Source organism: Vespula vulgaris, chromosome 15 (assembly GCF_905475345.1).
Source record: "Vespula vulgaris chromosome 15, iyVesVulg1.1, whole genome shotgun sequence".
NCBI classification, from domain to species: Eukaryota; Metazoa; Arthropoda; class Insecta; order Hymenoptera; family Vespidae; genus Vespula; species Vespula vulgaris.
The window spans coordinates 3717803-3743976 of record NC_066600.1 but is presented as its reverse complement, the minus strand read 5'-3'; the positions used below and the strand labels follow the sequence as shown (position 1 = coordinate 3743976).

The window sequence follows — 26174 nt, the reverse complement described above, 5'->3', positions numbered from 1 at the left end:
AATGCATTCATCTCAGTAAGATCAGATTGTGTCAAAGATCGAGAAATTTACAGAGATAAAACAAAATGATCTGAATTTCATTTATACAAGTCTAACTAATTAATTCAACGTGATGATAACATCAAAAAATCATTGGTGCTTCGTACGATAATAAATTTATGCATAATTTAGATACTAATTACGTCTACTTTCTTCTCACTTTTCATGTTTCAGATATGAGTGACACGTGCACCTACACAGAAACTTATATTCACGAGAACGATACGTGCTATATACTCGGAGAAGTAATTCAATTCGAATTCAATGAGTAGTAGTCGTTGGTTGCAAGGGAAACTCGACTGAAATCATCTTTCGGTTAATGGTTTAATGCCGTTATGACCGTCGTAAAATTTCGTCGTTATTTTTCATTGTGTGACAGTTCTAACGAGCAAGAAAGTTTCATCTTGGTCGTTACGAAAGCAATATAAAAGATCTTTCTTGAGAGAATCGAATCGCAATCCAAAATTGGCCATTTAATTTTCCTTACTATCTTCAATGCAGGCTTATCGAACGCAGAAGAAAACAATTTGCAAGTGAAAGTGAAATCACTGCGATCAACGAACACGAGACGTCTCTCTGATGCATAACGAAGTTCCGTTTATGGAAAGTTATACAATGTTTAAGTAGGCACCTAATTTACACCATGCATGAAAGAGTATTATCTTCGATGGAAATTTCCAATGCCCACGCTCTCCCTTGATCGTTCTCAACGTTCAGAATTTGCATCATTGAGGAAACCATTGAATTTGTTCTGATCATAAATTAATGTTTTATCTACTTGCAGATCGAGTCCTAACTAATAGTTTCCATCGTACGAATCACTTCTTTAACATCGTGAAAAATGAATCGTCAAGAATATTGCTTTTAACGGAAATATGAATTTCCATTTTACGAAAATGGGATTAAAACGAAATAATACGTAACGACGACCCGAATTCGGGAGAAGGTTGAAAAGAAACGTTTGACGGTAGTATCCATTTAGATACTTAACGAGATAAAAAAAAAGAGAGATAAAAAGAGAAGAAGAAAAGTACAAATACGATAAAGAAGTAAAAGCGTATAAAAAAAAGAAAAAAATATATATATACATATACAAGTATATCGTCGCATAGATTTACATACCCAAAATGTGTCCCTCGTTGATAAAAAGAAAAGAAGGTCCATATTGTATTAACATAATAATTCACAAAATATCGAATGAAATGAGAAAAAAATAAGATTGACGTTTTCACAGCCGACGATGAATCGAATAACTCGTGTTAACTTTCTCGCGATCTTGGCGTCGTCGCTGACGAAATTGACATTGATCCAGTCTCGTGGATCCCTGAGAAAGAAGGGCGGAAAAGAAGAGGAGAGAAGAAGAAGAGATCGGTTGACATTGATCGTTTGCGGTGGTAGTCGGATGGTCGTATTGCGCCATCGTCATGATGAGACGAAGATACTTACATACAACATACTTACTTACTTACATATCGTCTACGTAGAAACCTTTTCGCGTCTCATACGAAACAAGAGAGTCGAGGATGAGTGAGTGCGCAGGTGAGACGACGCCGACCGGGTGATTTAAAAGCTGTCACATGCAACATCTGCCAATGCAAACGCACCACTCAAGGCTGTCGATCCCCACTTACAGCCATGCTTCATTAGTTATAATTTAGTATAAAACGGCAAAACTTCGACGACACCTTTAATACCTTTTCACACCTGGCATAAGTACGTAAACACTGCGTCACAGTCCGTGCCCTACGCGAAACGCACCGAATCCACGCGTACCGAACATATATCGCGTAAATTTACTATATACGTTCGATCTAGATCTTAATCAGAAATAATTATGAATTGTCACGCGATAATACCACGTAAAATCATGCTCCTGCTTTTTCTACACTCTTGTGTTTACGCCCTCCCACGCGTGGTAAGTGATCTACGAGATTCTTTTTCTTTTTCCTTTTTTTCTGTTTTTTTTTTTTTTTACTTTCAACTTTTTCATTTTCATCATTTCAATGGTATTGTTCTTTCTTTCTCTATCTTGATAGTTATCTATAATTATGATGTATTTCGTTTAAATCAGCTGAAACGCTTTTTTTTTCTTTTATTCTTATTATTACATTTTCTTTGTAATTCATTATACGTGATATACAATTTGTATTTACACGATCCAAGTTTTTATCTATCTATATATCTATCTTTCTATTTCATCCTGTCCACTTCTATATTTATATTACTATTGCATGCTCCTGGTCTCTAGTTCCTCACTTTAAATTAAACATTTTATAATTTTTTGTTAATAAATACGCGACTATTAGAATTAAACGAATAATAATATTCGAATAAATATTTTTTAATTGTTATAAAAAAATATCAAAGAAATCTATTGTTTATTTAGCATTAAGAAAAATTGCAAATTCCAAGTAATAATACATTAATTTCATTATTTATATGACAGATTGTTTCCTCTCGTTTATAGGTTTCTTAAATATTATAACACATGTCAAAGATACTTATTGATTGCTTAATATTAGAAAAATTGTAAATTCCAAGTAATAATATATTAATTTCATTATCTATATGACAAATTGTTTCCTCTCGTTTATAGGTTTCTTAAATATTATAACACGTGTCAAAGCTATTTATTGATTACTTAACATTAGAAAAATAATGAATTCCAACATTAATTTTAATATCTATGCGACAGATCGTTTCCTCTCGTTGCAGGTGTTGCAGAAAGATAGAAGCACTTTGTCTACTACAGCGAACGTTCAGATGCACGTCGATGGAAGGAACACCGGCTTTAGTGGTCTATCGATAATAGACGATATGTCTTACATAGACTACGATCCATCGAATAAAATCCCGTCGAAAAGGCCAAACGTCTGCAACGACTGTGGTAATTAAAAAATAAATAAAAAAGAAAAAAAGAAGAAGAAGGAAAAATAAAAAGAAAGAAAATATAAACGAATCAAAAATATTTTTCGAAATAGCTATAAGAAAGTTCAATGTTGCTATTTCAGTTTGCGGGATCGGTAGAAAGACAAGAATCGTAGGTGGAAACAAAACCAGTGTTTTTGAATATCCTTGGTTGGTTAGTATGAGCAAACAGGGTATATTCTATTGCGCTGGAAGTTTGATAACACGAAGACACATACTTACAGCTGCCCATTGCTTGGAAGGGTAGGCGTAACATTTCTAACAAATCAAAAATCAAATATCATTTAGAAAAAGTAATATAAAATTTTTTAATTTTCAGATTCGAGACGAAGAGTATCAAACTAGTGATAGCTGATAGTGATCGAACGAAACTCGCTTCTACTGCCATAGTTCGTCGTATAAAATCTGTAACTATTCACGAAGAATTTCATACTTATAATTTTAACAATGACATTGCTATTATAGAAATGGATCGACCAGTTTCGTTAGATAGTATCGTTCGAACGGCTTGTTTGCCTGAGGACAGTGAGTAAACGTTCGAAGTTCGAGAATTAATTAATACATTTTTCAAGTAATTTGTTTTATTACAGAAGCCATAGATTATACTGGTGCCATGGCTACTGTGGTTGGTTGGGGACGTACTGGTGAAAATAAACCGGTCAGCGACGAATTACGTAAAGTTAATGTTCCAATATTGTCTCAGGAAGAATGTGATCAAGCTGGATATCAAAAGAATCGTCTTACCGATAATATGTTTTGCGCTGGATATCTCGATGGGAAACGTGACGCGTGTTTCGTAAGTGAATTTAATTAAAAAAAAAAAAAAATAATAAAAAGAAAGAGAAATAAAAAAATAAATAAATGAAACATGAAAGGTAATCTTACATGTCTTATATGTAATCGAAGGGTGACAGTGGAGGTCCTCTTCACGTCAAAGGATCTTATGGCCATTTGGAAATAATCGGTAAGTAAAAAATGTAATAAAATATATAAATAGTATTTTTCATATATTTAAATGTTTAGGTATAATATCTTGGGGTCGTGGTTGCGCGAGACCAAATTTTCCTGGAATATATACAAAACTAAACAATTACATGGGTTGGCTGAAGGATCATCTTGGTAACGAATGTGTATGTCCACCTCCGCATTCTCTTTAAAATTAATTTACAAGATTATATTTTAGCAACGTTTAAAAGGACAGCTCGCGTTACAAAAGAGCTAGTCGTTCGTCTGATCTCAATTATACAAAAGTTAATGTTAGGAATCGTGAAATTATTGAATAACGTAGAATTTGTTAGTATTGTTATTTTATATATGTTAACTAACGCCAATGTAACTATAAAAATCTAGTCGAGTATATATATATATATATATATATATATATATATATATGTATATATATATATGTATGTATGTATGTATGTATATAGTATTATTTAAAAACGCAATCTTGTCTCTTTTCCTTAACGATATTTATTAAATAAAGATTATAAAGAAAATATCGATTATCTTTTTCATATTTTGATATAAGTACTTCTAACTTAGCGGAAGAAACGTTTCGAAAGGGACGTGAAGGCGACAATAATGAAAAAGCGGGTCACTAGTCTGAAACGTTTTGCTTTCAACGGGCGAAATGTGGGTTAGTGAAACCATCGAACCGTTACCGAGAACGCGAGATTCTTCCGAATCGAGAATCGTCGATGTCTACGATGCAGTATCGAACGTAATAAGCACGCAATAATTCTCAACGACTCTCAACACGCAAGAAAGTATTTCATAAACTGCGATTATCTTCGTCATTTTATGTCTAAGTATGTATATATATATATATATTTTACTATACAAAGAGATTAAGTCAAATCGTTCGTATTCAAAGTTTGAATGAATATTTGATCGATGGAACGGTATATCGACGAATATTAATCATTGTAAGATAACGAGAAACATATCCCCGTTAATTCGTTTCCAAAGCATTCCTTACGAAAGAGAAATTTATCAAAAGTAGTACACGAATGTGTCTCGAATTTCGAGAGTGGGGTTACCAGATACAATAGGATGAGTCTAACGTCTCGAGTGTATATCAAGGTGGGAAATGGCGGTGGTAGAGAGTGACTATGACGGATGTATTTGTGTTCGTGAGACGAAGCTGTAAAGATTAGTTCTCGTCTAGTCTAGTTCGGTGTAAGAGCCAAGTGTTATTGACAAGAAAATGGTGAGTCTATCTATTTGTTTCGAATTATAGTCCAATGGAAAGTAAAATCCTTAAGAAAGTAGAATTCTTAGAGAAAATATAAACTAAGAAAAAGAAGATCACTGAGAGATAGAGAAGGAATATCGACTGTTAATGAGTGGAACAATGTTTGAAGATTACGAACTTTTTCTTCGTTCGAGAAAAAGATATGAAAGTGACGAAATTTGTAAAAGGAATAACAAGTCGACACGCGACACATACTGAATGAAATAGAGGAAAGAGTGGCAACAAATCGATAGAGTGGAAGAAGAACTTTCTTCGCGAGTGTAAAGAGTCAGGCTGAGCCTTGATCGACCAGTTTACTGTCTTTTTGGTGCCACGGTGAAAGCGTCTGCAACGAGCTCGATCATCGCAAATCTCACAATTTCTGCTTACCTTTGGGGAATCTTTAAAGAAATATTTTTCTACTTTATGTATATATGTATATATATATAAATATCTCTTTACTTTCCTGTGTTTCATCAACTAACGGATACGAACAGATACAAAACGTGCGATCTAACGTGAGATCGTTCAGACGAACATGAGTAAACGTCAAGTGTTAAACGTGTACGATCGATGAAAAAGAAATCAATTAGAGGATATATTCCAAAGAATATTTTGTGCTACAAAAGATGAACTTCCGTTTGTTGAAGTTCAAGATCTTGATCCTCCTTCTCGTTATGCTAAAGGAATTATACGCTAAAAGTTTTGACCTTGAATCTTCGACGTTGAACAAAACCGTGAGTATTTCTTTCGAATCCTTTGATCGAACTATTTTATATCAATATCGGAATATATCACTTTATCGATGATTTTTTTATCCGGTTTCGATAATTAATTATTTCTTTTCAAATTGTAAAGCATACAATTTACATTTTTATTAATTAATCGAACTATGTCAAATTATGTATATATACGTAATACACGCATAAGGATAAGACCTTTGCTTAGCGATGTGAATGTCGATTTTACGAGGTAGACCTTGACCTACAATTCGAATCATTGTCACTTTCCCCCGTCTGGCACGTTCCTGTCAATAATTCGCTTTGAAAAGTGAGCGTACTTCCCGCATAGATATTACCTCGTATTCTTTTTTTTTTCTTTCTTCTTTCTTCTTTTTCTTTTTTTTCAGCAATCTAATAATCGTACTGGCAAATTTCTGTTCGATGAATTATTTGGCATTGATATCACTGGTGGTGCCGATGACGATGAAAAGCTTCGAAATTGTACATGTGGTAAAACTCGTTTTCATTAAAAAATTTTTCCAAAAAAAAAGAAAGAAAAAAAGAAGAAAAGTGTATATTTTCCTAAAATTTCCAACTGTTTTTTTTTCTTTTTTTTTTTTATCAGAATGTGGTATAACTAATAAAGAAAATCGTATCGTTGGTGGACGACCAACGATACCAAACAGATACCCATGGATCGCTCGCTTGGTTTACGATGGACGCTTTCATTGTGGCGCTAGTCTAATTAACAATGATTATGTTATTACAGCTGCTCACTGTGTACGAAAGTATGTATTAAAATAGATGAATGATTATTCAGAAAGAACGAATAGCGTTACATTCAGTGTTTCATTTTCTTTCAGTTTAAAACGATCGAAAATTCGTGTAGTACTCGGTGATTACGATCAATATGTAAATACCGATGGTGTTGCTATAATGAGGGCAGTTAGTTCCGTGATACGTCATCGAAATTTTGATATGAATTCTTACAATCATGATGTGGCTTTGCTAAAGCTTCGTAAGCCCGTCAAATTTTCCAAAACTGTTAGACCTGTTTGTCTACCTCAAGCTGGTATCTCATATTATTGGATTTATTTTATCGATTTTAACACATTAACAACCGATAACGTAAAATAATGATTTCGCTAAATTCGTGTTATTCGATATTCGGTTATCTAGAATTACACAATTAGTGAATAATAGATGTTGCTAAACTGATAGAATATAATTACGTATTCGAAGTTTATATAATATTTATATTTGTTACATTTATATTATATTTAAATTATTTATTTAATATATATATATTTATGAAAATACATGTATAACAAAATAATAAGTTATTCGTATAAAATAATAATGATCGATTAGAAATGATATTTAATCCTTCGGAAAACCGGTTGTTAAAGCGTTAAAAAACGATAATAATTAATATAGATGTATCCTGATCACATCATATTTCTTCTATTTCTTCAGAATCTGATCCTGCTGGCAAAGAAGGAACTGTCATTGGATGGGGACGTACATCAGAAGGAGGTATGTTGCCAGGAAAGGTTCATGAAGTGCAAGTACCTGTATGGAGTTTGACACAGTGTCGGAAAATGAAATATCGTGCAAATAGGATCACTAATAACATGATATGTGCTGGCAAAGGTACTCAGGATTCTTGCCAAGGTGACAGCGGTGGACCTCTTCTTGTACACGAAGGTGACAGATTGGAAATAGCAGGTAAATTATATTAAAAAAAAATTTTTTAATTCCTAGTTACAATCTATTTATTTGCTTTATTCATTTATTACGAAATTGTTTATTCGTTAGGTATAGTTTCTTGGGGCGTTGGTTGTGGTAGACCCGGATATCCTGGAGTTTATACTCGAGTTACTAGATATTTAAACTGGATCAACACAAATATAAAGGAAAGCTGTCTGTGTGTTAATTAATATATTCTACCTCGATTACATTACGACAGAATATTTTGAAGCTTCCATTTTGACGAGATAGAGATGATAGTTAAGCAAGGAAAGTTTTAAAGATGGTAGAATGACACAAATTTATCTGTCGTATGTAGAAAGACGAACGATTTAAAAAGTTTCTCTGTGTGGACTTCACACGTACTTATTACGTTAGAATCGTACGGTACAGTGGTCAAACGTTCGTGGAATAATACTGTCGCATAACGGTTTATTGTCGAATCGGAATGCTTATCGTTCGGTGTCGATTACAATAAGAAAAAGAAATAACGTTGATACAAATTGTACGATGACGTTAAAAATTATTAACGATAGAAAGATATAATTTATTAAATTATTTATAAAATATCATGTTTGCATATTAAATTTTCTACTCTTGATGAATAGATACATATTAAATCGAATTTTGAGAAAAAAATTGATTTTTTTATTAAACTTTGATAGGAACTTGTTAAAACATCCCTATTTCGAATAAAATGACTTCGTACCGCAGGGTAACTTACAAACGACACAGGATGACGTACAAAGTATTTACGTATGCATGCGCTTATAGTGAGATCAAAAAGAAGTCGCGTAAACAACTTCCTCCATTCCACGCGCAGAAATCTGCATAATACGTCCTTTCGAGGCAGCTTTTTGGGTTGCCTCGATGAAATACGGTTCCCGAGAGAGATCCAGCCCATTCGTAAGCCTGTTTATAAGCCATTTCAGAGGGTGAACAGGCGAAAAAGTTTATGGCGATCCGAGATAGTCGAATAAATTTGATATTTTATAGCTAACTAAGTGTGTGCCTGTGTGTGTAATATACATATATCTATACGAAATGTAATCTCACTTATAGTTAGTTTAAAAATTGTGTAAAAATATAAGTAGACAATAATAATTAATAATAAGAATTATAAATTATTATATATATATATATACATACAAATTAATATTATATATATATATATATATATATATATATATATACATTTATTTATATAACCAGTAAACTGTTTATAACTAGACCTAAGATTAATTGATAAACGTTCAATTATTCATTCAATTGAATTTTTATTAATTAATTTTAATTTTTAAGAAAGCAGAAAGATTCCGTTATCAATACATGATATATTATCTTTTCTTTGAGAAGACAAAAATATTTACACACACATAGCTTCTTTTTAATAACCACTAAATTTGCATTCCTAATTTTGCATAGTATCAATTCGATGGTTCGTTAACAAGAGTTCTTTGTGACTCGACCGTGAACATGAACGTGAACTGATCATGTGTCGTCCGGTCGGCGACCAGTCGGCAGTCGGCCTCCTTCCTCCCTCCTTCTTTCCCCGAATACCAATTACTTCTTCGACCTCGCCATTTCTCAGTCTACCTGGGACACTGGCGATAGTAACTCCGTGTCAGGGACATGTCCGTGACTTTTTCCTGACGGTCCCCGCGCGGTGACCTTCTATACTCTCATTAAGAAATTTATATCAACCCTTTGGATTGAAAGTACGCGCGCGTCCGCGCGCGGAAACATTTTGATTTTCTCTTCGTAAGAAAGAAAAGAAAAAACAAAAAAAAAACAAAAAAAGAACCAACAACAAAAAAATATTGTAAAAAAGTTTATCAAAAAAATGCAAAAGTTTCTTTGGTGTCTCGGATTCATCGTCATTCTTTTAATTCAGAAAGAATGTCAGGTAAGTATCAACCGATTCGATTCGATTTTATTCGATTTTATTCGATTCGAAAATAAATAGTATTTTGTTTTTATTAAAACATTTTCCTTTAAATGATTTCAGGCGCGACAAATAGGCGAAAATATGAAAAACTTCTTTGGTCTCTTCGGTAACAAACCACCGGACACTAAAGAACCACCTGCGCCATGTTACTGCTGTCAGTAATTTGTATTGTTAATTTGTATAAAATTTACGTCGTATTCCCTTTTTTTTATCTTTTCATATTTGATTTAGCGTGTGGATTACGAAACGAAGAGAGTAGGATCGTCGGTGGTCAAACGACACGAATGAATGAACTCCCATGGATGGCGAAATTGTCCTATTTAAATAAATTTTATTGCGGTGGTTCTCTGATAAACGATCGTTATGTGTTAACCGCGGCACATTGCGTTAAAGGGTAAGTATGGTCAAATGATCATAGGTCATGAATACATATATATATATATATATATATATATATATATATATATGCGTGTATCTAGTTAGATACATTAGACAAATTACCCAACTCGATAACGATAATCTTTTTCCTTATTTTTTCGTCGCCGGATTTGATCAGTCCCTCCAGTTTTATTTTCAGGTTTATGTGGTTCATGATCAAGGTCACGTTCGGTGAACATGACAGGTGTATCGATAAAGGTTTGGAAACAAGATACGTCGTCAGGGTGTTAACCGGTGATTTTAGTTTCCTCAACTTTGATAATGACATCGCACTTCTTCGACTTAACGACAGAGTTCCCTTCAGTGATACGATACGTCCGATATGTCTACCAACTATTAAAGGTAAATACATACATAGTTATGATAAAGTTACCTAACTTTAATATCTATATCGAAAGACGATTATATCGAAATACATATTCAAAACTTTCGAACTAACTGATCGATTGTTGCGTAAATTCAAAGAATGCAACCTGTTTGATCCTCATTTCGTTGCATATTGCACTGACGATTGCAATGGGATGCATCGCAATGCGCATAAATTTGTCGGTATACGGGTACCTTTCTCGATCGAATCAGCTTACAACTGCGTAATAAGAGATTTCTCTTAGTTTCGATAAGACGTAATCGAACTCGGTGACTAGATACTTCATTGAATCCTATTGAAATTTGTCCTCTAACTCTTTCCTTATAATCCGTTAGCTTCCTTTATCGGATTCTTCCTACGAGGAGAAAGTTTAGCGAATTGGTTGAATTTTTTTTTTATTTACTATATATGGTGATATTATATCGATGATCCAGAGAACGAATACATTGGATCGAAAGCGATAGCAGCTGGATGGGGTACTCTTAAAGAAGAAGGCAAGCCATCCTGTTTGCTTCAAGAAGTCGAAGTTCCAGTTATGAGCTTACAGGATTGTCGAAACACCAGTTACAGTCCTCGCATGATCTCTGATAATATGTTATGCGCAGGATATCCAGACGGAATGAAGGATTCTTGTCAGGTAATGATTAACATTATTTTTTATATCAATGACAAAGTTGACTTACAAAACAAAATAGATTAATATATACGACATAATATAAATATAAATATAATATATAATAAATATAATATAAAATAGATAATGTATACGACATATACTAATGTTTAAGATGTTTTTAACGGGTTATCATTACTCTAGGGTGATAGTGGTGGACCATTGATAACCGAACGCGAAGATAAAAGGTATGAGATCATTGGTATCGTCTCTTGGGGAAATGGATGTGCTCGACCAGGATATCCTGGTGTTTATACCAGAATTACCAATTATTTGGATTGGATCTTAAGTAACTCAAAAGATGGTTGCTTCTGCGATAACAATTGACTTCAATTTTGTCAAATTTATCAAGATCTTCCAACTTAGTTTATGTTATATCGAAAATTTATGTTATACAACTATTCAAACGCTTATGTTTCTTATCAAACAGAACAGTCGATATTTTTTAATTCGACGCCATTGAAAAATGCTATTTATGTATTTATATTTAATATGTTATATCACTATACGAGATTTACATGAAAACGAGATTACGTAGATATAAGTTCGCTCGTGTAATAAATATTATTGCGTTATGCTATTCGACTTCATTCTTATTGAATGATATATTGAAAAGAGATTACGAATTTTTATTCCTTATATATATATATATATATATATATATATATATATATATATATATATATATTAATTAAACAACATAATTAAAATAAAAGAATTTTTTTTAATTTAACCATAAAGTAGATTCTTTCTCGTACTTTAAATGCTCGACCCATCAGAAATGAACTAACGGGATCAACCGATGGGACCGGTTACTAACTACATACGTTGGGCGTCGCTCGGGTGACGAGTAAAAGGAAAAATGAGATCTGTCCTACAGTCGTAAATCCGCGTCGTGAACGGATTTACGAAAGCAAACAGGCTTCGTTCGACGTCTCAGTACGGTAATTGTGAAGATGCGGGCCCAGATGATCCCGCTATACGAACCAAACCAGTCGTTTAACGGACATCACTACTTGAAAAGACAACAAATTGTAATATGAGTCAAAAAAATTTCGTAAACGCTAATTCGTTTGTCATTTCTATATTCATGAAAAAAAATATTGTGTTTTGACAAATTTTGTTTTTTTTTTAGATTTATATTTACAAATAAAATCAATGTTATAATGAATCGTAATAAATATAATAATTGGAGAAGGACATAGAGAGCCTTCATTTAAAGACATTATTATATCGATTGTAATAAAAATTCGTTTGTTTATTTTAAATATCTTTTATGTAAAATATTTAAAATAATAAACATTAAATTGTAAATCACCTTGACATTCTCTGTCATTCTCTGTCTTACAATCTTATTGTTGCGCTATATAGAACAAAGTTATTAATCAATAATTATTAACTATTCATTTTTTCAAAGTTATAAATGAAATTACTATGAAGACCAATATGGCACGTAATTATTTTTTAATCTTACGATTCGATACGAATCAACGTATCAATTAACAATGCTAAAACTTCGTTGGTTAGTTTACAAATTCGTTTCAGAACGAACGGACGTCTCTTGCTTTTTAAACGACGAAAAAAGTGCAAGGGATGAAAGCATTATCCGTGACCCTAATAGGGATTAGAATTTTGATCGTAATAATTGTACTTTGCCAAGTTCGTTAATTTAAAGAAGATCATATCGAATTAATTTCATTGCGATTAATTGACTAATTATGATTTTGTTTTTAGGGAAAAAGACTTGAATTGAACGTAAATTCGAATTGTGGTAAATAATTTGAAATTCTTTTCATAAATATATATGTCATCTATTAAAATACAACTTGATACATTACGTAAAAAAAAAGAAATTCTCATTCTGAACTTTTAATTTCTGTCATAACAAAAAATTATTAATTTTTTTCGTTTAAATCCATAGATAATTAACATATCGCTAATACACTAATTGCAATGCACTAATTTTTTTTTAAGGATTCCTTTTTTTATATAATCTTTTGATAAAAAGAAATTCTTATTTTAAACTTCTAATTTCTGCTATAACAACAAGTCATTGTTCGTTTCATTCCTTAAATAATTTACAAAACATATTAATCTCTTTACGTTTACTCAAAAATTTGAAACACTCTGCTTAATTTAAAGGAATTCGTTCATTTATAAAAATTGTACAAACATTTTTGTAACTAATTCGCTATTATATAATAACGTCAGATTGCGGCATATCGATCGTGGGTTCATCGAAACATATAACAGGAGAAAAAATTTCAAAACCACATGATTTCCCATGGATCGTAGTACTATTAAACGCAGGATCTGTTCATTGCGGTGGAGCATTGATAAACGATCGATATGTATTAACAGCAGGCCATTGTGTTAGATGGTTATTATTATTTTATTCTCAATTTCGATTATATTCTTCGATTTATACTCTTCAATTTATATTCTAATAGGACGAAAGTAAATGATATAACCGTAGGATTAGGTGTTTACGACGTAGACGATCCAAACGATGGATACATTGTGCCTATCGACAAAATGATTTTACATGAAAATTTTACAAGTAATATTATACATGACAACAACGACATCGCATTAATCAAATTAAAAAACGTAGTAGAGTACAACGCTTATGTGCAACCAATTTGCTTTCCCAATAAAGGTAAAGTATATTTTTTATCAACGCTACAACTAACGACATATTTGGACATGTATCACTTTGACAGATATTTACAAATAAAAAGAAATAGAAATACTTTATTCGTTGTATTTCAATTTATTTTATTTTACAATAATCGATAAAAAAAAAACAGATTTCGATCAATGTCTTTTTAATATTTATGATATCGATCATTGTAAAAGAATTTAATTGATCTTAATAATTATGGTGTTAATAAAGAAAAAGAAAAATAGTGTTTTTTTAACTCTAATACTGATTAAAAAAAAAAAGTAAAAAATACTTTGACAGATGCCAATTACACTGGACAAAAAGTCAAGGTAACAGGATGGGGAACAATTGCTGTTAACGGAGCAACTTCACAATTTCTTCGTGAAACTAATTTGAACGTATTATCATTGAATACTTGTAAGAACACTTCCATTGGCAAGTATTTAACAAATTCTGTAATATGCGCTTACAGTGATAATACGGATGCCTGTCAGGTATAATACATTGTCTTATATATGTATCTATGTCTATATTATATGTATCTTATTTATAAAAATGAGAATATCAATCTTACGATTATAGGGCGATAGCGGTGGACCGATTTTTATAGAAAGACCAAATAGAAAGAATGAAATAATCGGTACGAAAAATTTTGAAATTTTATTTCTCATAAATTATAATTAATAAATTAACGTTTAATTTAGGTATCATTTCATGGGGATTGGGTTGTGCTAACAAAGACGTACCTGGTGTATATGTAAAAATTACGGATTATTTAAATTGGATAAGAGAACATACTGCCGATGCTGTTTATTGTAAAAATTAGTAGAATATAAATTGTAATCGAAATGCAATATCATCATTTTTTAAATCTTGAATATTTATATCTAATTAAAAAAGTATGATCGAAAAAAATAAATAAATATTATTCGATTGTTTCTAATTATTGCTTTTAAACTTAGAAATGAATCATCGTTGTTATTAATAATTTCTGCTTACCATCGCAGATAATTAATCATAAGTGCCATCTGTGAAGAATAAAGCGAGAATGTAGGAATCCACTTTGTCGGTGTTTAATCAAAATAAATGTGCATTTAGCATTTATTGAGATAGAAATTTGTTAAATAATCTACATAATTATCGTTTACACATATTATTAAATAGTAAAAAATATCTATCAAGATATCATATATATATATATATAATTATACTGTTACAATTAACAGAAATATTTAAATATGTATGTATGTATGTATGTATGTATGTATGTATGTATGTATGTATGTATGTATGTATGTATGTATGTGTATGTATGTGTATATATATATATATATATATATATATATATATATATATATATATATATATATATTATACATAAATAATATACGTGAATTATAATTAAAATAGTATAAAATAACCATAAATGATGATTTTATAGAATCTTTTTAACACCCTTTCTCTTAATAATTTCGTAAAGAATAATTATTGAAAATAGAAAATAAATTTCTTTATACTATGTAGATGCATTTATACTATGTGGATTAGGTATTAAGTTTATTTTGGGAACATTTCATAAAAACCGCAACTATGATTAAAATACATTATCATAAGTATCCACGTAACAATTTGTGCATATAATATGAATGGTCAAACTGTCATGAGACACTTATCACACAGGTGTTCTGCGATTATGATATTAAGTTCATATGTCGTAACTGTGTGTAAGTGGACGGCATTCTTTTCTTTTTTTTTTTTTTTTGAAAAAAAATTAATCATTTACATTGTATTAAAAAGCGCTATGAATTAAATAGTTTTACTGCTATCGCGTATAGACACATATAAACATAAAAATTTTCTATTAAAATAGTTAATATTAAATGGGGAAATAATATTAATATTATGTGAATACATTTTGCTTGAACAATAATATGCGCCAATACATTTGTATTATATAAGCTATTTAAACCAATGTTTGTCTAGACAAATACTTCTACAATACTATTTAATATATTCCATGATATTAATAATTGAATGTTTGCAATTTGTCCTTTTTAATATATCAATATATTATAAACATCACGGCGGATAACGTTAAGACATTCTCTGTTATTATAATTAGTTATTATATACAGAAAATAAAATATACTTCTAGCGGAACGCTATACTTTTAATCTTAAAAATTTGCGGACACAAAGATATAGAATTGCACTTATTAAAGTAGAACTGGACTATGTTTGTTATTATAGTCCGCAATACCAAGAAGATATTATTAATATGTCAAATAAAACATTACATACTATCATATCAAAGAAAAAGTTTATCTACAACATCAAATATTGAGATTGTGTAGAAAATTTCGTATCATAGCAATTTTGATGTGCGAGATCAAATAAGAATAAATTTTATACAAAAAGATCTTTTCAAATAGAAATATTTGGTTTGCTAAAATACTTTCGCATTGCAATAATAGTAAATAGGAACATTCTGCTATATTAGTTTTTATGAGACACAATGTACATATGGTCACAAAATTTTATGTTATATTTTAAATATTTTTATGTCCCATTGTTAACGCAAAATTGTGATCCCCAACCATAATTATCTGTTTCATTGTGAAACAGAAAAATGATTTTAAGAAAAGATACTTGAGTACAAAATCTATTACACTGGAAATGGTGCCTTAATATGCAACGTGATCAATCATTTCACATACAATTTGTATTAATATATAACATGAGTAACATTTGCATTACATTGTGAGGTAACCGCTTCTTCTAATGTGCAATCAAGTTTACGATAATTTGCGGTACTAGGACGTCGTCTACCGCGATTATTTTTTGACCTACGTCCTTCTAATACTATCGCCAATATCTAAAAATAAAATATATTGTATTAAAAAAAATGTTTATTATATTAAAATAATTATATTTAAAATATATTAACTATGTATACCTTTTGCTTATTATGATATGCAATGTAACCGGCAATAAAAGCAAATGATATAATGGCAAAATAAGTAAAAAAATGGGATTCATCATCATCCTTAATATTATGGTAATTTCCTTTTTGTACGGATATATCAGACTTTACAGATATTCCAAAATTATCTTCTAGATTATCTGTGAAGAAAATTGATTAATAATAATTAATATATTATTTATTAAAACATGCATTATTTATTTATATCTAACCTTCACTAATAGGTTGGCCTGTGTTGTCCGGTAGATCTATAAAACAAAAACGAAAATAGTATATACAATTAAAAATATTAATAATTTACTATTATTTATACAAATGTCAATAGTAATAATGATTATTCTTACTGGATTGCTGCTCATCACTGATATGAGTAGAACTTTCTACATTAGAATTAGTTACAATATTTTCAATGCTTGGTGTATTATTGGATTGTACAGTAGATTTCGTTTCTGTTTGTTTATTTTGTAATAGTGAAGTTACTATTTTATTATTTGCTGGTTTTATCTCTGAATCTATCTTTTCTTCCTTTTTATTTTTTGAATCATCTGTTTCAGGAATTGGAGGTGATTCTTGGCTATTACTAATAGTAATTTCTTGTTTCTTATCATCAACATTGTCTAATTTAGAGTGTAGCTTATCTTGTAACTCTCTATAAACATTTGTAGAATCAGATATTGGTTGTGAAGTTACCTTATCAACATCTGAGGTAGATTTTACTACTTCATTTTGTTGTTCATTTATTTGATTATTCCCATTTTTATTCAGCAAAAGATATTTAGCATTCCTATTATTATTTGTATCATTATCATGTGCATTATTCATAAGGATATTCGAAATAATAGAGCTATCAATGCTCTGATTTTTTTTCTTTTCTGTTTCTTTTTCCAAAGATTTATCATTTTTCTCATCGTTACTCAATTCATTGTGATGTACACTTGATTGGTTTCTATAATTTACTGGATTTTCTTGAGTTTTTTTTGGGCTTTTACTATTATCATTGACTGCATCAATTTTCAAGTTATTACGATCCATTTCTACGTGTTTTAAAATATCTCGATCTATTTCATTAATCCATTCCACTACTGCACATAATGGTATCATTTTCTTATTCAAATCAAAACATACTTTTTTACATACAAAAGTATCGTTCAATGATTTTTTCAATGTTGTTAACGCAAGCTTTAATGTTTTATTCATAGGTGTAAATTCTGATAAACTTATACAAAGATTATTCATATCCACATCGTTGAAACTTGACTTGGTTAAATTTTGAATCACCAAATCTAAATTTTTCTTATCATGGATCGTATTGACCCATTGATTCTTTTCTGCATATTTACAGGTTTTATATATAGTATCATATGTTCTCAAACATACAAACATTTCTATATCCGTTTCTGTAACTTTTAATTGATCTATTTCCTTCGGATACTTTAATGTCGTACAATTCTTCGTATATTTCGACTCATATAAGAAATCTTTGATAGGATTATCACAGAAATTTGCATTATTGTATATAACAAAAGTATTTTCTACTGGGAAAAAATAATATAAAGGAAATCGAATAAAAATAATGCAAAGAGCATAAATTATACGAAAGCTGTTTTCCATCGTATAGAATAAATATATTCAATTGAAGTAATATCGGAACACTGAAATATAAAAAAAACGTGTACTTATCGTACTACGCACATTCTTGCGCGTATTATAACCTCTTCCCAGATAAATATGTAATGAAAATTTCGAACTTTTATCTTTTTGTCGAACACTTTCTTACACTGTAAGTTTTTCTTTTTTATGAAGGTCTAGATTCAAATACGCTTATATCGAACATAACCTCTCACTGATAAAATCTTAAACGTCGTAAAAGCAACAGCGCAAAACTGACAAATCATGAGAAGTGCTACCAACCTTTATACTTTATAACATTTAAATATATATGTCAATCATAATTTATATTTATAAATTTTCAATTTATTGGTATTATTTTAATCCATATCAAATATTAAATACTGAAATAAATAAAACAAAAAGTATTAAATCTTTTTAACATAGAATATTTAAGCAATTAATTTTCAAATCTTTTGTTCATAAATATTATAATTTTGTAATGTTTGTTTTATACAATATTTTTTAATCAAAATTTATAAATTAAGTTATAATTAAATTTAGAATTAAAGTTAGAAAAATATTTTCAATATCGATAATTCTTTACACTGGAATCTTTAAAGTAATTTACATCCTATTTAAAATTAATTCAAATGTTTCTACGCAAAGATTTATATTTATTTAATCATCAGTATGAAAAGTTCTAAATAAAAACTCCAAAGAGGAATATAAAAATCTTATAGATCTTACAGATTATAGTGTTTCTTTAAAAATCGATTGTTTTTGATACAATTAATTACGTAATCTATGTAACTCGAACTTCACTTTACACCTTTAAAATTAATCAAATATTTTTTTTAACCCTTAAAAAAATTAAAAATGTATAAAAACTATGTGATAAATTTATACAACCAAGCATCATGTATTGGTTTAATTCAAAATCTTTAAAAATCATATAAAATCATTTTGGAAAAATCACAAACTATCCGATACAACGAATAATGCATTACAATAATCATGTCGACAGAGCAAAGGAAAAAGCAGCAGAACAAGCAAAAGAACAAGCATAAAAAAAAGCAAAAGGAATTTGATCCAGTTAAAGCGAAAGAAACAGCTGAGAGAATCGCGGCGATTGAAAAGAAAAGACAAAGTGTTATAGAGATTGTAAGAGAATCTTTAGCAAAGAAACTTTCTGAAAAATTGGCATTACAAAAGGATCGTGCCGATAAAGAGGAAAGAGCGGAAAAGAAAATTATAAGAGATGCCGATAAAACGAAAAGTGAAAAACAAATGCTACAGGTTTTATCTATTGATATGCATTTATATACATAATATATATATAAAATTTAATTAAATTAATATATATTATATATTATATATCAATAATAATAATAATAATAATAATAATAATAATAATAATAATATATATTAATTTAATTAAATTTACTATATCACTACTTATAATATTATATATATTTTTTTATTTGATTTTATAAAAATAATTTTCTAGATACGAGATCATATGGGTACGATTGTCGAAGCTGGTATAAAATCTGTTTATACGTCTGCGATCGTACCAAAGAAGATAAAGTACGATGGGAAATCAACGTTAACTATCAAAGAAGTAAAATATAAATTAAGGAACAACTTGCACATCGTTGGTTGGGGTAGAGAAGCTATTACGATGAGTTCAGCATTTGAAAGGATCGTTGGGAAACAATTGAAAAAAGGATGGATGGTGGTCCCTCGGAAATCGCTGTTTATGATGTGGACCTTTCCAGAAGCATTCCCTAAGCTCGATAGTCGTATAACTTACATCGAAGGTGGCACCGACGGGAAACCAGACAATACAGCAGTCCAGGCTAACCGAAAAATCATAGAGTATTGCAAGAAGTTAAAGAAAAAAGATATTTTAATAGTTATGTTGTCCCATGATATCGACGATCTTTTGTGTTGTCCCAAAGAAACGATTTCATTGAAAGATAAGCTTAGGTTGTTGAATAGGTTGGAACAATTAAATGCTACTCCTGAAGAAATCAATATCGTGAGAAATAAATTGTCAGCTATAAGAGGTAGAAAGAGATGATTACTCGATTATCATTCTCGATAGAAAATAGTAACGATAATCGTTCATTTCGTTTAGGTGGTGATCTAGCTCGTCTAACTTATCCCGCGAAAATTATCATTTTGATCACGTCCGATATAGTGGACGAACCGATGGATTTTATTGGAGGTGGTCCATGTACTTACTATCACAAGGGTGAGGAAGCATTCGCCATATTGGCAAAATACAATCTGATCAATAAAATATCTCAAAGCATTCGAGACTTAATACAAGAAACCGTACCATGGGAAACCGTTGCGGATAGTCAATTGGATGATCAACAGAAATATAATTTTGTCCAGTCTTACGTGATAGCTTGTAATGCCGATGCTATAGAGTATATGGCGATTGCGACCTACACTTACGGTTTATTACCCGTTAAACTTAATTCTGGTTGCTCCGGTACGATCGAAGAATTCGCTAGGGAATACGTGAAAATGGCCTCGTTGATGATACTCGCTGTCGAGGGAAAGATCACTAAATTCGACATGTACGAAATAATGAAAGATAGCACAGTTTGTCCATTGACCGATGAAAAAATTGTCGAGATATTTCCTTCGAAGGAAGAATGGGCTTTAGGATTGTGTCTTTTGTTAGGAGGTCGACCAACGATCGATCTTTCTTCGAATAATGGAAAAGGTGGTCCCAATCAAGAGCTTGCTCTTTACTTTGCTCGATATTGGCACTTGCGTACGGAGCAGTATCCAATTTTGAGAATGTACACCGTCTGGTTTCTCGGTGGAAGTTCTTATGGTCGAGATGGTAATATGGACGCAGCCGGTGCCTTTGGCTACAAGAACCTCTATACTGACATTTATCCAGAATATAAAAAAATCAAGGATAAGTATAGGGACGCTCATCTCAAATGGTTTGACCTTGTCGAGAGACGGGCAACTGACGAGGAAATATTGGTGAGTTTATTTTCCTTTTTTAATCAAATATCAAAGGGTGATCTTTGTAAAAATGTAGATAAAAAATATTTGCTTCCTTCAACGTTACTCGATTTCTATGTTACACCTTAAAACTTTTTCTAACATTTTTATACGCTTATATTTGATCGTTCTATTAAGATAAAAATTATAACATAAAGCATCGATCGATCGAACTTAAAATTATTCTAATTTTAATTACTAACATTTCGACGTCAGATGCGTATCTCGAGATTGCCCAATAATAAGGATAATAAGTAAACTTTTAACTATCTACGAATGTTTCATATTTGTTAAACTTCGATAAAATATAAATCTATGATAAAGATTAACCATTAAATGATATCATCGGTGAAATATCACTTCAAGAATAGAAGAAATTTATTTGTCCGAGACAATCTCAATGTTATTTACATTCATTGCAAAAATTAATTTTCATAATTTTAATGGGATATTAAGTGATAGCAAAAAACTTTTAATTAAACTGAAACTTTATTCATAATAGCATTAGGATGCTTTTAGTAATAACTTTTGAGTGTTAATATTATATGTTACAGGATGCTCGTGGTAAAGTAAATGATTTAAAAAAAATAAAGAAAATGTATGCTAGTATTCTTCCAGATACGGTTTTGAACGAACACAATACGAATTTATTATTGCAAGCTGTAAACGATGGTGATGAACTTTTCGAATTGAAAACTGGAAATTACTATACATTTACAAACGTCGGCGATATATATGCTATAAGAATTGTTCGATTTCAATGCAATTGTGATGGTCTTTGTCATAAGGACATATTATGCGATGATAAAGAATGTCCCGTTAATCTAACGTCGTCGAATAGCGAGATGAAGCCTTTTTGTGGTAAAATTGGTGAACCGAAACAATTAGTTTCTTGACTTATGATTAGAATTTTTGTGATCTTTGTATATTGAGTAATAAATGATTAATTTAACACTTGATTCATGATAAAATTGAAATAATAGCTAATAATAAACTACAGCTAATAATAACGATTCCAGTTCTTGAAATTATTTCATTATATATATGTGTGTTTGCGTTTTAAGAAAATAAGATCAGTGAAGATGTATTTCATATTACGTTAGATACAATTCTATCTTTTTCTACGAGAAGTCTGAATTTATTGGAATCTTCCAAGCGAAATGATTCCTACTGAACGATCGGTTTCTCCGAATATAGGAAGGGAAGGAAAGGGAATGCGGGAAAGGAAAGTCCCAGGAAGCTCATTTCGCCCTTCCGTGACATAATAGAGATCTTCTAACTTCACATGTCCCAAGGGTTCGGTATCAATCCCGTTCAACAAAGCCTTGGGAATGGACTGGGCGAGCTCGACGACGACACCTTCGAAGTATAGCGTGCTTCTGAATACGTCGTTCTTACCGTTCCTTCGTGACCAAATCCAAAAAGTCCCTAGAGAGAAAAAGAGAGAGACCGAGAGATCGAGCTAAAGAGAGAGAGAGAGAGAGAGAGAGAGAGAGAGAGAGAGAGAGAGAGAGAGAGAGAGAGAAACGTTCTCTTCTTGAGTACTCGCGCAAACTATCCTCGGTTAATATCGCAAGATTTAATTCAATTGCGAATGTTCTCTTTAGAAAACTACTCGACAATTTTCCAAATTAACTTCGAACGTTTTAAAGCGTTACGAGTAAAGCTTTGCGAGTACGATGAACGAAAAGTTTCGTTGCGATCATGAAATTTTATCGAAAATAATACAAACGCTATATAGTCGACTATATAGTCGATTCTGTTACTCTTTATGCGTTTATCGTTGTCCGTGACCTCCCAGGACAGTAGATAATGTCGGTATATAAATTTATTTCGATAGTTCGATCGAATTGGTATCGGTCTGGAAAACTTGCATACATAGTGTTAGACGAAGAATGCAGGATGAAGCATTGGCTATCGCTCTCTACCTTTCTACTACTAGTCCATTTTTCAAAGTATGAAATAAAATATGGTATATATCAGGCAATTCTTCATTCCTACCGACGCCTCGCGTTCGTTATTACGTTTACTCGCGTCTATACATACATATATTGTTAGTTTACCGAGTCTAACATTCTAGAAAACTGTACGAATATCAATTATGAATATCAATCAATTATTGGAGAAACCGTATTCGAATACATATTCGTGATATGTACGCCTGCCAATAACGCAGAGATCAAATTGTAAGTTTAAGATTGGTAGCTGCATCTCTATCTCCATCGTAAATAAATAACGATTATATTTATTTATTACTACCATTTTATAGATGCGCTAATATTACTTGAGAACCAAAAAAGCGAATAGATTATGATGCAAGAGAACTCTTGGGAAACTATTCTAATAGTTTCAGTAATCCTATTTTCAAGGATTAAATTCGATTTATCTCACGCAAATTAGATCAATAAATTAACATAATATATTTACTCCGAGACCATTTTGAAATATCCGGACTAAGAATGAAATGTTCACTTATTTGTACGAATAAAATTATTAGGAGAACCTAGATAAGAGACTACATACAGTTCGCCGTTATCACGGAACATCATTAAGCAATAAACGTTCGTTGATTAGGAATGAGAGACTACGTAAGATGATGTTCGAGTTTAACACCATTTACTCATTAAATATTAAACGGGAGAATGGGAGTAATGGTATAAGATAATTTTCATGATAAATTTTCTACATCTTCGAAAGCTTCTGCAGAGGTTGAAGAACGAGCTTGTCGAAAAGGGCAAAAAGAAAAAAAAGAAGAAGAAGAAAAAGAAAAAGAAAAACAAGAAGAAGAAGAAGAAGAAGAAGAAGAAGAAGAAAAAGAAAAAAGAAAAAATGAAAAAGGGCGAAGGCTATTATAGCTCGGAAAATCTTGATTAAGCACAAAGCAGAGTATATTTTACGCAATGTAGAGGAAACCAAGCGAGAGGAGCCAACGTCGTACATTTGCATGTCTCTGCAGAGAGAAGCCACGGCTAAATATGCACCGCTCGTTACTCAACCAACCACCAAGTAGAGAGTGGGTGAAGCTCTGCTTCTGCTTCTCTCTCTCTCCCTTATTCTCTGTCTCTCTCACTCCGTGCTACTGCCTCCGCAGCTGCGGCCCCTCCGCACCTCCAGAAACACACCATCCTCGCGGTATTCTGCCGTGCTTACACGCACTACGTCCTTCTCTGCGATTTCGTGTTGAAGCGCCTTAATTCAGACTGCTTTACTACTTGCGGCCTGACGTTTATCGCGAAAAATTATATTTCACATTTCTTCGGTATTGCTTCGGCATTCTTTTTTCTTTAAACTTTTTCAAATACAAATCGATCTGATTATTTTCATTCCCCATTATAACCAGATCGTATTCTCTATTAAACTAAGACTGCCTATCACGATATCATTATCCTGTATAATAAACTCGATAGTATCGATTTCTTTCCACGTTTGTTATTTTAAACAGTGTCGTTCGAAACTGTTTTATGGTTCGTATAGATATATATATACAATATATATTTCGTTTAAACGGAAGTGCGGAAAGGTATCACGTGCAACGTTTTAACGAAGCCGAGAACGTACGAGCAGAGTTAATTACTTTGTAGTTCTATCTGATGAAGTGCACGTAGAGGAAAAATACTGATTCCGCTTTTCTCAAATTAACCGCACGTAGCATAGTGTATGCATAGATATTCTATCTACATATTGTCGTCCTTGTAATCATTATACGAGAGTGCATGAACGTTCTCGCTAAATATTTATCGTGTATAATAGGTTCATTGAGAGAAATTATTTGTCATAATGACAATGCATTTTCTTAGATTACCACGAACGAGTGACAGCCGTGCACTCGAGTCCGCGTTACGACGTTAAAGTCTCTTCTAAAAATTAGCCCGGAGAGCTTTCCGCGTAGTTAAATCTACAATGCAAATTGTGTGGCGAATAAAAAAAGGAGAGAAAGGAAAAAAAAAGAGAGGGAGAGAGAGAAAGAAAAAAAAAATAAACTCGCGAGGCAGGCTCGAATGGACGGCATATGCCGCGATGCTTTCGCTTCTTTTTGTTCGTTTCTTTTTTTTTTTATTTTTTTATTGTTTTTTATCGTTTTTGTTTTTGTTTTCATTCCTTCTCTTCTCGTGTATTTTTTATTTGTTTTTTTGCTTGTTTGTTTGTTTGTTTGTTTGTTTGTTTACTTTTTTGTTTGTTTGTTTGTAGCATGGAGATCTCAAAATAAAATACACGATGTACAAGAGAGGTGGCAAATTTCCATATAAATTCCGGCTTTGTTCCATGTATATATATATATATATATATATATATATATATATATATATATATAATGTATATGTATGTCTGTATAATACCAACGAGAAATGGTCAAACTGTAGAACAAAACGCGTGTCATAAAATATTGCCTTAGATCAGATTAAACGAACTCCAAGAGTCATTGAAAGACGTACGACATTACCGTGTATACGTGTACGAGAAATATTTATTTATGCGATTGATTTATTTTTCACTATCGAAATGTTTTCAAACGAATACCTATTTAATTATTTGTTCAAATTTGATACACGTAAGAACGTACATATATACGTACGTATATATTTTATATACGTGTCATAGTTTTTCATTCGGTACGATAAATCCAATGAATTACAAAGTAATACGGACAATTCGATTGAATTTTTGATTTGCAATCGACGAATCTTTCGATGATCGATTATTGTATAATTGAAATGGCTGGTGATAGTAATCCATGACTAATTTTAAATGAAATACTAAAATCCATTTCGTAAATCTTTTTAAG

General features: G+C 31.2%; 5 protein-coding genes across 6 annotated transcripts; 4 read left to right on the top strand and 1 right to left on the bottom strand.

Moving 5' to 3' along the window:
• Window positions 1-1241: 1241 nt before the first annotated feature.
• LOC127069567 (transmembrane protease serine 9-like) lies at window positions 1242-8635 on the top strand. Its single transcript, XM_051006715.1, has 13 exons — window positions 1242-1954; window positions 2755-2926; window positions 3051-3210; window positions 3287-3492; window positions 3558-3763; window positions 3874-3931; window positions 3991-4121; window positions 5797-5940; window positions 6333-6435; window positions 6551-6713; window positions 6789-6997; window positions 7402-7653; window positions 7744-8635. The coding sequence occupies exons 1-13, from the start codon at window positions 1874-1876 to the stop codon at window positions 7863-7865; spliced, it is 2007 nt and encodes a 668-aa protein (XP_050862672.1). The 5' UTR covers window positions 1242-1873; the 3' UTR covers window positions 7866-8635.
• A 576-nt stretch (window positions 8636-9211) lies between these two features.
• On the top strand, window positions 9212-11712 carry LOC127069429 (trypsin-1-like). 2 transcript variants are annotated; one of them, XM_051006452.1, is made up of 6 exons: window positions 9212-9580; window positions 9683-9776; window positions 9854-10016; window positions 10188-10402; window positions 10862-11064; window positions 11245-11712. In XM_051006452.1, exons 1-6 carry the CDS (start codon window positions 9518-9520, stop codon window positions 11425-11427), a joined length of 921 nt encoding a protein of 306 aa, XP_050862409.1. In that variant the 5' UTR covers window positions 9212-9517; the 3' UTR covers window positions 11428-11712. The 2 variants fall into 2 exon arrangements, with proteins under 2 accessions (XP_050862409.1, XP_050862410.1); XM_051006453.1 differs by having other exon boundaries at window positions 9215-9580; window positions 10200-10402.
• A 344-nt stretch (window positions 11713-12056) lies between these two features.
• On the top strand, window positions 12057-14591 carry LOC127069566 (trypsin II-P29-like). Its single transcript, XM_051006714.1, has 7 exons — window positions 12057-12134; window positions 12835-12871; window positions 13312-13480; window positions 13551-13759; window positions 14066-14259; window positions 14348-14357; window positions 14470-14591. The coding sequence occupies exons 1-7, from the start codon at window positions 12057-12059 to the stop codon at window positions 14589-14591; spliced, it is 819 nt and encodes a 272-aa protein (XP_050862671.1).
• A 695-nt stretch (window positions 14592-15286) lies between these two features.
• On the bottom strand, window positions 15287-18641 carry LOC127069421 (protein PF3D7_1417600-like). The gene is made up of 4 exons (XM_051006438.1): window positions 17092-18641; window positions 16960-16995; window positions 16721-16887; window positions 15287-16639 (listed from the first exon to the last, which is right to left on the bottom strand). The coding sequence occupies exons 1-4, from the start codon at window positions 18356-18358 to the stop codon at window positions 16490-16492; spliced, it is 1620 nt and encodes a 539-aa protein (XP_050862395.1). The 5' UTR covers window positions 18359-18641; the 3' UTR covers window positions 15287-16489.
• A 731-nt stretch (window positions 18642-19372) lies between these two features.
• LOC127069565 (glycerate kinase-like) lies at window positions 19373-22287 on the top strand. Its single transcript, XM_051006713.1, has 4 exons — window positions 19373-19654; window positions 19866-20427; window positions 20499-21370; window positions 21946-22287. The coding sequence occupies exons 1-4, from the start codon at window positions 19373-19375 to the stop codon at window positions 22285-22287; spliced, it is 2058 nt and encodes a 685-aa protein (XP_050862670.1).
• Window positions 22288-26174: the final 3887 nt, after the last annotated feature.

Excerpts from the sequence above, each read along its gene's own strand:
- LOC127069429 (XM_051006452.1), top strand. The coding sequence starts at position 9,518 with ATGCAAAAGTTTCTTTGGTGTCTCGGATTCATCGTCATTCTTTTAATT. Across the intron at positions 9,777-9,853 it reads ACCTGCGCCATGTTACTGCT|CGTGTGGATTACGAAACGAA; the intron begins GTCAGTAATTTG and ends TATTTGATTTAG. Across the intron at positions 11,065-11,244 it reads GAATGAAGGATTCTTGTCAG|GGTGATAGTGGTGGACCATT; the intron begins GTAATGATTAAC and ends TCATTACTCTAG.
- LOC127069567 (XM_051006715.1), top strand. The coding sequence starts at position 1,874 with ATGAATTGTCACGCGATAATACCACGTAAAATCATGCTCCTGCTTTTT. Across the intron at positions 5,941-6,332 it reads CTTCGACGTTGAACAAAACC|CAATCTAATAATCGTACTGG; the intron begins GTGAGTATTTCT and ends CTTTTTTTTCAG. Across the intron at positions 6,436-6,550 it reads GCTTCGAAATTGTACATGTG|AATGTGGTATAACTAATAAA; the intron begins GTAAAACTCGTT and ends TTTTTTTATCAG.
- LOC127069421 (XM_051006438.1), bottom strand. The coding sequence starts at position 18,358 with ATGGAAAACAGCTTTCGTATAATTTATGCTCTTTGCATTATTTTTATT. Across the intron at positions 16,996-17,091 it reads CAGTGATGAGCAGCAATCCA|ATCTACCGGACAACACAGGC; the intron begins GTAAGAATAATC and ends TTTGTTTTATAG. Across the intron at positions 16,888-16,959 it reads AGGCCAACCTATTAGTGAAG|ATAATCTAGAAGATAATTTT; the intron begins GTTAGATATAAA and ends TTTTCTTCACAG.
- LOC127069565 (XM_051006713.1), top strand. The coding sequence starts at position 19,373 with ATGTCGACAGAGCAAAGGAAAAAGCAGCAGAACAAGCAAAAGAACAAG. Across the intron at positions 20,428-20,498 it reads TAAATTGTCAGCTATAAGAG|GTGGTGATCTAGCTCGTCTA; the intron begins GTAGAAAGAGAT and ends CATTTCGTTTAG. Across the intron at positions 21,371-21,945 it reads CAACTGACGAGGAAATATTG|GATGCTCGTGGTAAAGTAAA; the intron begins GTGAGTTTATTT and ends TATATGTTACAG.
- LOC127069566 (XM_051006714.1), top strand. The coding sequence starts at position 12,057 with ATGCGGGCCCAGATGATCCCGCTATACGAACCAAACCAGTCGTTTAAC. Across the intron at positions 12,872-13,311 it reads GAACGTAAATTCGAATTGTG|ATTGCGGCATATCGATCGTG; the intron begins GTAAATAATTTG and ends TAATAACGTCAG. Across the intron at positions 13,760-14,065 it reads AATTTGCTTTCCCAATAAAG|ATGCCAATTACACTGGACAA; the intron begins GTAAAGTATATT and ends ATACTTTGACAG.